At 39.8% G+C, this 12898-nt stretch overlaps 1 protein-coding gene across 1 annotated transcript in view; it reads left to right on the top strand.

Moving 5' to 3' along the window:
* TMEM248 (transmembrane protein 248) overlaps positions 1-9645 on the top strand; it is a 22737-nt gene extending 13092 nt beyond the window's left edge. Inside the window, exons 3-7 of the mRNA XM_034752557.1 lie at positions 756-1041; positions 2379-2529; positions 4388-4571; positions 5624-5767; positions 6873-9645. Coding sequence (XP_034608448.1) covers positions 756-1041; positions 2379-2529; positions 4388-4571; positions 5624-5767; positions 6873-6893 — 786 coding nt within the window. The 3' untranslated portion in view covers positions 6894-9645. The remainder of the gene's footprint in view (positions 1-755; positions 1042-2378; positions 2530-4387; positions 4572-5623; positions 5768-6872) is intronic.
* Positions 9646-12898: the final 3253 nt, after the last annotated feature.

The raw sequence follows: 12898 nt of genomic DNA, 5'->3' as shown, positions 1-12898 counted from the left end.
ATGCATCCGAAGACGTGAGGTTTTTACTCACGAAAGCTTATGCCCAAATAAATCTGTTAGTCTTTAAGGTGCCACCAGACTCTTTGTTGTTTTTGTAGATACAGACTAACACGGCTACCCCCTGATACTTGAATCTTGATACAATTTGACAGAGAGGGGGAACATTAATGTTCTGTCATTAGGAGATTGTGTTTGTAACGCTCCCCCCTCCAACTCCCACCCTGATTCTGTTCTGACAAATGGCTTGATTCATGAAAATTCTACTGATCTTTGTTATAACTTACCTTGCAAAACTCTTCCATAGTTTGAGTGCATTTTGATAAAAGTATCTGAGCTAAACTTCGTTGGGAGTTACCTGTATGAGACTAGGGCTCCTCACTAGACAAAGTTAGTGTAAGTACACCAACATTATTAATTTCATTTGTAGCTCTGAGGAGAGTGTTATTTTACCATGCTCTTTATAGCTTTGAAAATGAGTATTTGATCAGTGGGGGTGAAGTGGGAATCAGAATTGGCATTTGATTTATAAAAACAAACACAAGCACCAGATATTTCTCCTATTGAGAGTGTTGCCACTTATTTCAATGGAAGGTAAGTGATTCAAACTTCAATGATTGAGTTTGTCTTGGTGACATGGAATAATATATATTAAAAACTAGATATTGAAAATCTGAACTGCTTTTTGAAGAAGTGACAGAATAATTTTGCTAATCTAATGTGTCATCTAATCTAGATTTTTGTCTCACTTTTTAAAGGACTGGAATACTTTCCTCCTGAGGTTTAATGATTTGGACTTCTGTACATCAGAGAATGAAACCTTAAAACATCTCATCAATGATACCACAACTCCAGAAAGTACAGTGACTAGCGGACAAGCCAGATCTTCTACACAATCGCCACAGACTCTTGAGGACTCTGGTCCAGTAAACATCTCTGTGACAATCACTCTGACACTGGACCCACTCAAACCATTTGGCGGGTATTCCCGTAATGTCACACATCTAAGTTCCACAATTTTGGGGCATCAGATTGGACTCTCAGGTATGCAAAATTTGATTGTTCCAAGAGTGAATAATAATTACACTCCTAATATTACAAATGTCTGAAAAAGCTAGATTTTTATATTCCTAGTCACTAAAGAGACAAATCATTTGCTTAGACATTATGTGCATTGCTAAAATTATTGTCAGTACTTCACAATAATGAGCCTGTGAGATTTCTTTTTGGCAAAGAGTAACTTTTCCCTTATTTGGGGTAATAGGGAAGATGTATGTACAGTCATACACGTACGTTACTTTGGAGTCTAAAAAAGATCCATCAGCCCAGTTGCTTTCATCTGAAAGTATTTTCAAAACAAATTTCTGATCTTGAAAAGCTGCTACATGCTTATGCAGCAGTGCTGCTGATCAGTCAGTCAGTTTTGGTGGTGGTGAATCCTTCTGCATTAATCATCCAGCTGTACATTAACTGAAAACCTCTTGTTGATTTAAGATCTAAAATACAAACTCGTTCAGGATAAAGCTGCTGAAAAGAAGCAACAGTTGTAAAACTTTCTAGTGATGCTAAGATGATGAGTCCTAACCTATTCTGTTGGCTTGCCTGGCCAGAGGGACAAGTCAGTGGGTTGTGGAGACTTGGTAGAAGTGGTTTACAGTAACTATTTAAAGTGAAAGTTCAGCATGTTTTAATTTTGCAGTGGTGCTATAACATCAGGGTGGCTTGCACCTGAAATATCCTATAGCAAACATATGCCACAACTGAAAACCTCTGTTGCTTACAGCAAATTTCTGTAGTCTTTCCTGAACAGTATAATGTAATTTCTGTTGATCAGACTACCTGGTTTTAATCTGCATATCAAATCCGGTTTATCCCTGGGGACCTTAAGTTTATCATTTCGAGAACCCAGTGGTTTAGTCTTGTCTCTTATAGTTTTATCTATTGATAAGGTTGTGCATATTAAGGCACTTTTCAGCAGTTATATCTGCATGGATTTCTCTATAGTAAAAATCAGACTGCAGAAAAAGCAGATGATGAACTAAGGTTTTAGGGGGGAAAGGGCTAAAATTCTAAGATGTAATTACTGATCAAATTGTTGCAGACAATGGCCCAGATGATGCACAATTATAGAGAGGTTTTCTAAATTCAGAAGCTTGTAAAAGCCCAATGGTCATGGGACCAGGTCCAAAATGTCATCAGTGCTAATAACTGGGTGGTTTGGGGGGGGATGGGAGTCTGTAATTTTCCAGGTATTTCATTGCTTCCCACAATGATAGCACAAAGCTGTGTCTCCACAAAAGTGCAATCGACCACATGCCTGTTCCTAATACTTGTTGCTGTTACTGCTCTCAGCATACCAACAATTTCTTTCTCTCTAAAAGGCAGAGAATCCCATGAGGAGATAAATATTACCTTCACCCTGCCTGCTGCTTGGAATTCAGATGACTGTGTTCTCCATGGTCACTGTGAGCAGGTGGTATTCACAACCTGTATGACTGTCACAGCAGCCAGCAATGTGTTTCCTGTCACAATGTAAGTGCTTTTCTAATTATTTGTTCTTAGGCTGGTTACCTCAGATGTACCCACTGCTCTCTTAATGCTTTGGATGCTTTTCTTATGCCCCCCATGATGCTCTAACTTTGACTTTGGAAGTAAGTGATACATTCTCTTTTTAGTAGTATAAAGTCCAGTTTGTTTTTAAAAGACATTTGCCGTCTTTACTAACACCGTAGAGTTTCCCTGGACGTTGTTCAGCTACATCTTGCGTGCGCTCGCTCGCTCTTTCTCCACATGTTATTGTGTGCTGATGGAGTTCTAGCCACAATCCAGGGAATGTGGACAGGAATTATAGAACTCCTAGTCTTCAAACTATCCTGATAAAGCCCTGTGCATCTAAGTTACAACTGTTTAAACATGACTCTCATTTTGGAAGGGATATTTACACCTTGTGCTTCAAGTTTAAACCAGTTTCTAACTACTAGAGACCAGGGTGAGACCTATTTGGGGTCAGATTATTCCACATATGTCTACTGCAGGGTTCTTACTCCATTCTCTGAACTGTCTGGTTCTAGCCACTGTCAGAGGGAGGATACAGGACTGGATAGATTACCGGTCTGATCTGGTATGGCAGTTCCTGTGTTCCTAGTTGTGTTCACCTGCAAAGTTTCATTTTAGTACTTGATGTCCTAATATCGATTTTTTTCCCCCCCCCCCCTCCCCCTTTGTTTCAAAATATTATCACTTTGGTTTTAAAAGTGCAAAAGCATTCAAGGGTTTTCTGGACTTCTGCATCCCTAACTTGCTGAAAATGGCCAGTTTCTCTCTCCAGTTCAGAGCCAGCTTAGCTTGAGTCATGTCTACTTTAAAGCGTCTCAGAAATGATGCTGGTTGTCTGCAGCATAAGCAAACGGCGGATGTTGTAAGAGAGAGAAATGTGTTCTGAAAACCTTTCTTTAAACTGTAATAGCTTTAAATGGAACAATGAATATGGCTAAAGTGATATACTGTGGGGAAACAGCTGGTCCAGGGGATTGGTATGGCATATAGATCCTTTACGTGCTATATAAAAGCTAGGTGGTGGTGGTATTTATTATCTCTAAGTTGGTAGCTTGATCAAAGCTCAGATCATTGGTGACAGAAAGTTGATTCTTTCTGGCAACTGGTCTATATCAAACAAGTTTGGTGTCAGTCTCTTCAGCAGTAGAAGAGTGTTCACAAAAAGTATCATGATTGACTTCCCCCCCCACTTTCTTCGACAACTGTGTCAAGAGGACAAGGCTGAATGGGTGTTGGTTAGTGAATGCCTCTCTTGCATAGAGGTGGCATTGCCAGGTCAGTATGGGGAAGCTTACATTACCGCTGCCTCCGCTGTATCTGTTCTTTGGATAGAATCCTTCAGTTAACAAAATCACACCCTCAAAACTGTAAAATCCAAAGCAGGCGGAGTGTTGGGTGGGGTAAGGGCCACACTAGTTGGTTCCTGATGGTAACAGACTTTCCCCTTGTCTTCTCTCCACACCTATGGATCGGGCACACCAAGTTATTGTTCTTTATCCCCCTTGCCTTCTAGAGATTGGGGTACGTTCACCTGAAAGCTGTATTAAAAATATCAGAAGATTTTTGAAACCTAGTACATACTCTTCTCGTTAAATGATGGGGGGTTGACTTTTTGGAATGGATTGCAATGAAAGTTTAGTGTTACTATAGGTTTTAGACTTTATTTTCCTTTAGTATTTGCCATTACACTATGGATGATCCTGAATAAAACAATACACTGCTTACACTGTTCAAAGAGAGAATGACCCTTACTATGTTCTGAGAGTCAGCCATACAGGACACTGAAAATGGCAATTCATCTGCTTGTTTGTTTGTTTGTTTTTTTTATCCTCAGTCAACCACCACATTGTGTTCCTGAGACGTACAGCAATGCTACCCTCTGGTACAAGATCTTCACTACAGCCAGGGACTCAAATACAAAATATGCACAAGATTATAACCCTTTCTGGTGTTACAAAGGAGCCATTGGAAAAGTCTATCATGCTTTAAATCCCAAACTAACTGTCATAGTTCCAGATGTAAGTGTCCATGCTCTTTCTGTGTTCCACTGGCTGAATACCTCCTGTCAATTTAACTGAAAAAGATAATCTTCTCTTGCTGATCTAAAATAATTGCATAGCACTGCTTTCATAAATAGTTGCTTGCAGTGTTGTTGTAGCTGGGTTGGTCCCAAGATATTAGAGCGACAAGGTGGGTGAGGAGATAGCTTTTGTTAGACCAACTTCTGTTGGTGAGAGAGAGAAGTTTTCAAGCTACACAGAGCTTTTCTTCAGGTCTGGGAAACCTGCACAACACCTTCAAAAGACAAGCCTGGGAGCTTAAATTCATATCTTAGCTAGACACTAGAAAATCATGGTCTTAATAAAGACACTGGATTTCTAGCTTATTACAATGTGCAATCCACGAACCCCTTTTTGTCCAATGATTGCAGGCGTGTTAGCAGGCCACTTCACCTTGAATGGTCTCTTAGAATACATCTTAACTTTTTATGCTAAACAATCTTTCACCTTGTATTTAGCTGTGAGACCCCGAGTACCTTTCCCAGATCTGCAGAAGAGCTCAGTGTAGCTTGTCTTTCACCTCCAGTAGTTGGTCCAATAAAAGAGAGTACGTCACCCACCTTGTCTTGCTTAAATAGTTTCCGTAGCTATGTCAGAGGTGGCTGCATTTCAATGGTGGGTGTGGTGATCCCCGTATATCTCAATGTGCCTCACAACTTCATTAATTAAGATTTGTAATTTGAAATCCTCTGATTAAAGGTGCTACTGTTTTATATATATATATATAAAGTGCAAGAGTAGCGTAATGAATGTTTTTAAAATGCAGTCACTGGTGCAAATTAAATATTGTTAGAAAAATGTGTAAGTTATCCTTCACTGCCAAAACTTAAAGCTCCCTTACTACCTTCAACTTTAAGAAGTTCTGCATTAGCAATGTAGAGGATATCCTTTGTATTGAGAAAAAACAAGGTTACGAAAGTGGCTTCTTTGCTAATCTGCTAAACATTGCTTGAATGTCGAACGCCTTCTCTATGTACAGCATCAGTAAATGGTTTTATTTCTCTGTGCAGGATGATCGCTCGCTAATAAACTTGCATCTCATGCATACCAGTTATTTTCTTTTTGTGATGGTGATTACAATGTTCTGCTATGCAGTTATTAAAGGTAGACCAAGCAAACTGAGGCAAAGCAATACAGAATTCTGCCCTGAAAAAGTAAGTTTACCTAAGATAATACATACAGCATTGATAAGGGGGAGGAGAAATTAGAAAAGATCCCTTTATATACAAAGTTTACATTATTTTTGGTATACAGTGATGATTCACGTCTCTCCCAACCTAGTATCTCATTGGAGGACAGTAAATAATGGCACTGTAAAAGTGACTTGTTATCTGCCTTTATATCCAGCCCCTGGAGGTTGTGGAGAAACAAGGTAGAAGATTCCACTCAGAAATTAAATACCTTGATGAAGAGTAGGGTAGTATAATCTGTGGCTAAAGCAGAGGATTGAGAATCATGACTACTGGAGTCTCTTGTGTCTCAGCCACTGGCACTAAGACCTTGAACAAATCACTTAACTGCTTTGTGCCTCTGTTTTGCCTGCTGTTTGAAAGGCGTACAATAGTCCTCTATGCCCTGCAGGTGCTCAGAAGTTTAACAAGTACGTATGTATGTAGTGCTGGTAGATCCTTCAATCATAGATTCTTATTCTGTAAATGTAGGGTATTCGTTGTAATTCAGTAAATGCAGAAGTGATTTGGGTTTTTTAATATCACTACAGTTTACCTGACATTACATGTTATTTACAACATGGTATATTATTTGCACTTTGGCTCATATAAAGTTTGGCTTACACAGCTTGAAATAGTCTTAAAGTCTCTTATTACAAGAAGACAGAATACATTTATTAAAATATTGCTATCACAGCTAGTTCTAATGGTTGTAATCAGCATTAAAGAAAATTAATGCTGATGTTGGTTTAAGGGCAGACTAATTAGATATATACACGTGCACACACACACACATACACTTTGCTTAATGGATTAAATATAGATGTATTTAACTATGTAACAAGAGGCTACAGTGTACTATCCTTCATTATTAGGGAAACTTCCTACCAAGAGCTGAATGTCTTTGAATATTTGATAAATACCAATTACAAAATATCTTCAGATATATTTTGGTCTTTCCAACGCGGAGTCCTCAGAATAGCAATGACAGACATCCTAGCTGCATACAGATAAGTAATGTGCAAATAGAATTGATTTCGATTATACACAAGCTCTTAATTCTGTAATGTTTTTTTTGTTTTACTTCTAGGTTGCTTTGTCAGAAGCATAATCCATCTCCTCCTTTTACTGAAAATGGCTGAGAACCATAATCATTGCCTGCTGAACCCAGACTGGGTCTTAAGACTTTGTGAATACATTATCTTGCAATGTTGGTTTATTCCAACCAAAGACATTTCAAGTGCCTGTAATTGATTTGTACATATTTATAAAAGTATATTCAGATGATGCACTTGTTCCGCATAGTGCGGCGAGAATCTTTAAACCTTTACCTGTGGACATAGCTGAATGTTTGTGTAGATAATAGATATGTTTAGTGATAAGGATCACATAGTCAGAGCAAGATATTTTTGTCTAGCTGCATCTGGGCAGGTTAAGATGCCTTTCCAAATGTCTCAAACAATACAAACCCTTTGTTTTTGCCCAATGGTATGTACAGTGTGTTTGAAACAGTATGCATCTTTGATATAATATTGCATTTCCAAAGCCACTGATCTACTACATAAATTCAGTGTGTGTATGTGGCTTAATACTTTTTTCCATTTTCTCCTTGCTTGCAAGAAAAGATATCAACATTTCTAGATTATTTTTTTTAGGAGAAATACATATTCACATTTTAATACTGCTGTAGTTAGGACAAACTTGTGCTTTTATCCAGAATTTAATAAAAAAGGCAAAGTCTTGTTTTAAAATCCTTTCTATTGCAAAGTGCTAAGTTTCACTTTTCATGTGGCCTGCTGGAATGGCAGAGCATTGATCAGTATTGGGGTTGTATGCAAAGCTTTCCACTTACTTTGCCTTCCCTCCACAGGTTTTAAACCAGGAACTTCCTTGGAATAAAATAGCTTTTTATAGCCTGTCTAAAAAGTGGATTTAAAAAAAAAGATGCATTCTATTAATAGCCAGCTGTGGCTCCAAGTAGCCTGGTCAAGTGCAAACAACAAAGGGAAAAGGAAGATACAGTAACTTAAAGACCGTTGTAAGTGCTTCATGTTGGACCTTCCACGCATCTCTAAAGGGCAGCTGAAAATGACATGTTTTTATTAGCTTTGTCCAATTTTTATCTACTATTGTCTACTGAGGGGAAAGGGACAACTAGTGGGCTAATCCTGTTGTGAGTAAATTGAGGGAAACCTTGCCTGAGAAATGCATATTGGTCTTTGTCCATTCTTAAAATCAGAGCAGACTTGATTTTGAGTACTTTTGTTCTGTGGGTTTTTTCCCATTTCTGGCTTATTCAGTCTCCTTCCAGCCTGTCCTCCAGTTAGCTTTTTAATTCTCGTAAGACAGAAGTTTCCTATAGACACTTCCACCACGGCTTTTAAAATCTCACTGGTTGCCTTAATGACCCTTCATGTCGTCTTTCAGCTTTCCTGTCAGGTAGCGCAATTATAAATGTGTGTGTACATTTTTCTTTGATAAGTTTCACACTGCCATGTGATACACGAAACCATAAATCCAATTCAAAGATTGTAATCGCTGATATGTTGGCATAAAATCCTTTGTGTCTAGACACTGTTGAGTGCACATTGTTGTGTTCTGAAGACCATTTTATATATTGTATAAAATTGATTTAGGACTTTAATGTATTGAAGATTCATATGTTTCTTCAGAATGTTTGAAGCAAAACAATCACTTTTCTTCAGAAAATAGTTCCTCATATAATTGTGATTGCTTTACACAGTGTATGGGTTATTTCACTAAAATGTGTTTTCTCCAGATACCTTAAGATTAAACTTGAGACAGCCATTTATTTTGAAATCCAGAAATGAAATAACTAAGGCTTCTAAACTTCAGTTGAAGCTACTGTTCACTGGTAAAACGCCACCAACGAAGCAGTAAATTTACTGAATAAAAATATGGAGAAAGCTTAAAGTGAAAATCTATTCTTCTACTCCTAACTTACGCATTCCCCTCCTTTTATTTAGTAGTCATCTTTGAAACTGATTAGGGGATGGTTCAGAACCGATAACTGTGGAAGGAGGTTGGTGCTGGTACAGTAAGTACCAAAAAATGCCCCGAGAATGCTTACATCATCATGTAAAGATACTTTAAATAAATCCAAAATCCATGCTCTTGTTCAGCAAGCTAATGTCAAACCCCCAAAGCCCCAAACAGAACTACCTAGACAGTAAAACACAATTGGGTGTGTTGGGGGAACAGGTTTTTATAGGAGATGTTTTCGGTAATTAGAGGGACCAGCTTAAAAAATACATAGTCAAACCCCACAAACAACTGCACTGCAATAAACATTAAGCTCAGATTGCAACCCACAAATGCAAGGAGATTAGCATTAAGGGCATATTTTTCATTCTTAACTTACCCCTTTGTACCTAGGTATTGCAGCACATAGTCACCCAGTAGGCTGAGACTTTGTCATACTTACAAGTGTTGGATTGTACCTAGGCCCAATGTACAAAAATTAAATGCAGCCAAGCAGAAGGGTAAAAACTTAATATTAAAGTGGTTGTTCGGATCATATTGATCTTTCCTTTTTGTTTTCTTTTTCTTTTTAACTATGACTTGAATCAGTTTTGATTCTATTTGTAAGTGTTTTCTTGTTGTTAGAAAGCTGCCATTTCTGTTGCATTTTTCTTTGGCATTACATAGAAAGTCTGAGCCTTGGTTTACAGCCTTCCTCTGCAGGTGATGTAGGGTTAAGATGGTATTTTTTAAAAAACATTTCACTTGTATTGTTGCATGATGGGTAATAGCTGATTTGGTAATGACACTTCTCTCCTATATTAATTTTGTGTTTGTAAGATATGCATATTGCTTTGCAGAATAAAAAAAAAAATTTATTCCGTTGTCTTTTTTTTTACCAATTCCTTGTGGACGTTTCATAAATCATCTCTCTTTAGGTTGTGTGCAACACAAGGGAATTTGTTTTGACAGTGCACAGTGGTCTGGAATTTCAAACCCTGTCTTGTGCGTATGCTCCAATAAACACTTCAGGTTAGGCTTTAAAAAAAAATAAGTAAAAACGTGTGTCGTGCAGGAGGGGAGACAGCTGTTTTGATGTCCAGCATGATAAAATGCAGCACTCATGACACTTAAACCCATCTAACCCAGATATTTCTCCTTGTGCTTGAAGCTCCGGTGTCCTGCTGTGCAGTTAAAGGTAGATCGGCAAGCTTCAGCCACGCAGTACAGATTTCTGCACTGAAAAGGTAACGAGGGCTAAGATGAGAAATGCCTGGTGGGGGCAGGGGCAGCAAGTAGCTTTAGTTACCTTTGAGATAGTTAGTGCAAAACAGGACAATTTCACGCCTCAGTAAGAATATTTTTGTCTTGACAGTTTCCCTTTAAAAGTTAATCTCCTTGGCTATGTTTTCCTGTAGCACTGTAGATTGCTTCCTTTTCAGATCTCTAACAGCAGGGACAGTGAAGCCAAAATGGTCGTTTTCCCTCTTGTCACTTTCGCTTTCTGGTTCTCAAGCCATACCACGAGCGCATGGGTGTGCTGTTTGGCGGGCAAGAACGGCAGTGAAAACCTCGACATCCAAACGATACCATTCGTGAGCACTTTGTCTAGTCCCGTCACCCATGTTTGCCTCTAAGTTTTTGTACATCTATAAACATTTTTGCAGCTTTTTGCTATACTCTTTCCGTATCACTTGTCTTATGCCAGAGGCTTTCAAACTGGGGGGCCCCTCTGGAGGTAGCACGGAATGAATTCTGGGGGGAATGTGAGAAGCTTGGGGCTGGGGTGGGGGAATTAATGCACACATTTTACCCACAACGATGAATAACTAGCAAAGTTAATTCCTCCAAGTCCTCAGATGGCGCTGTCCATTTTGACTGATTTCTGTTAAGCTTGCATAGCATTATACAAAGTCATTGCCATCTGTACGTTAACCCGTTTTGCTATGACACAGCGTGCACATTTAATTATAAGCATCGACCACAATCGTGGTTTTGCTTTTGCTCGTATTACAATGGATCGTTGGCTGTGTTTGAATCAAGGCCTTACCGTTTTTAACATTTAGTGAGAGTTGCATATTGGGTTTTTTTTCTTCTTTCAATCGGTATATGTACTTTGTGTGGCGGGAAGGCGGGGGCATAAAGTACTACAGACTAACAGAAGGGGAGTGTGTTCAGAGAAGTTTGAGAACCACTGTCCTATGCCATTATAAGTGAGGCTAATATTGGAGGTGGAGGATGGGGAAATGCTGATCTGACTAAAAATCTAAAGGAAGCGTTCTGAGCCAAGGAGTGAAATTTTGAGGATTTGAGGATAATCAGTTAGTTGTGATGATGAGGGTGAGAAGAGGGGAGCTTTTTCTTTTGCCGGAAAGGGAAAAGAGAGAAACTTTTGGCATAAAATAAAGTCCTCCTTTAAATGATCCTTTATATGGGTAATGTTGACTCCCTGCACAGTAACTTCTGTCACAATGTGTCACAGTTTAAAATCTGTTGAATTACTTCCATTGCACTGAAGCTTTAACCAAGAGCTTGTCTTGATTCCGTGAGGAACAGATGTCTCTTTGAGCCGGTTTGCATGCTTTATACTCCCAGAACTGCAGTTAAAACCATCTGCAGGTCTCTTGCTGACTTGTGGGGCTCCGGTTTTGAGAGCTGGCAGATGGGCTCTCTGGGCTGATCTACACACCCAAATTGCACTTATTTAGTTCAATTGCTGTCATTCCTGTGTGTCGACCAGGCATCAGTAGTGTCCCTCCCTTTGACGGGCCCCTAGAACCGGAGTCTGGCCTTCGAGTTCCAAGGCCAAGCCTGTGTATTTTGATACGCTCTTGGTTGTTTCTCCTCCATCTCCGCCTTGTAAATCAGACAGTGGCTTGTTCTCTTTCCCTGCAGTAATCTCCACTGCTATGCTGTGAGCAGCTTACGTAACTGAATGCCTAAGAGAGGCCTCCTTGCCATAGGCACGGCCTAAATTATTGAACTGAGTGAGACCTTGCCCCCAGCATGGCTCCGGGGAACTTGAGGGAAGGATGTAAATGGCTGTGTCAGTTGGTTACTGTTGATATATAAGGGTATGGAGCAAAGAACTTGTTCAGCCTGCCTGGAACCAGTTGCAACACCCTCTTTTCTGTCTCTGGCACAGAGGAAGACTGAACAGCACCTCATGTTTCAGCTGGGCATCACCCTAGGGCAACAGTGGAGGGTAAAAGGGACTCCATCCAATCAACCAAAGCCCAGGCACTGAATGTTTGACGAGCACAGGAAAGCCCATCTTGCTTGAGTGGGGCACAAAAAAGCTGTCTTGCTCTGGCTTATTCTGCACGTAAGCTATCAGCGAATGTAAAGCCCCGGTATTGTTTTAAACAATGTTAAAGGGCCGGGCCATCATCAGCCTCATGAAGAGGAAGGTCTGCTAACTGTAGCAGGAACACTCAAGGCCCTAAAAGAATTAGGTTTCCTAGAGCTAGCGTGCTGGGGGATGCCTAGGTGGTGTATGAGTCAAGTGTAGCACTAACACCTATCTTGTCTAGTGCTATGCTGGCCACTGTTGTAACAAAAAGATCTTCTCCCTCAACCCTTGCTAAATCCTTTATCCCTAGGCTGGCGGAGTGACGGAAGCAAGGCTCTAGGACACGTATTCATTTGTTTTCCCTTTAAACAAACATACTTTTGTAACCAAAGGAGGAAGCAATACCATCTGGCAAACAAGCAAGTTTACTCAGTGAATTTCCTGGCAGTGCTTATGCTTCCTGAAAAATAGCCTTGGTCTGCAAACATCACAGTATAATACATTTGTGTAACCTTGGAAGGGGAGCGGCGGGTGGGGGCTGTATTTCTTGGGAAGCATTTGAAAAATACGTGACCCATGGTTTAATCTGGTCTATTGTAAGGATGGTTTGTTTCAGTACATAAGAAAGGGAGAATTTTAATGTAGGCCCCAAGGCTGCCGCCTCCTGGCACATACTGGATTAAGCATCAGATGAGCATATTCCACTGCTCTTGATATTCAACAGGGCTCCCCCTGGAGCGGGACAGGTAGAAGAATGGGGTTGTGGGGAAGCCGGCTCCAGAAGGGATTCATTTTGTAACAAGTTAACCCCGATGCTGTGTCCAGGCTATGAACGTTTTATA

The sequence above is a fragment of the Trachemys scripta genome, chromosome 18 (assembly GCF_013100865.1).
Source record: "Trachemys scripta elegans isolate TJP31775 chromosome 18, CAS_Tse_1.0, whole genome shotgun sequence".
NCBI lineage: Eukaryota > Metazoa > Chordata > Testudines > Emydidae > Trachemys > Trachemys scripta.
This window is presented reverse-complemented; position numbering and strand designations above follow the sequence as displayed.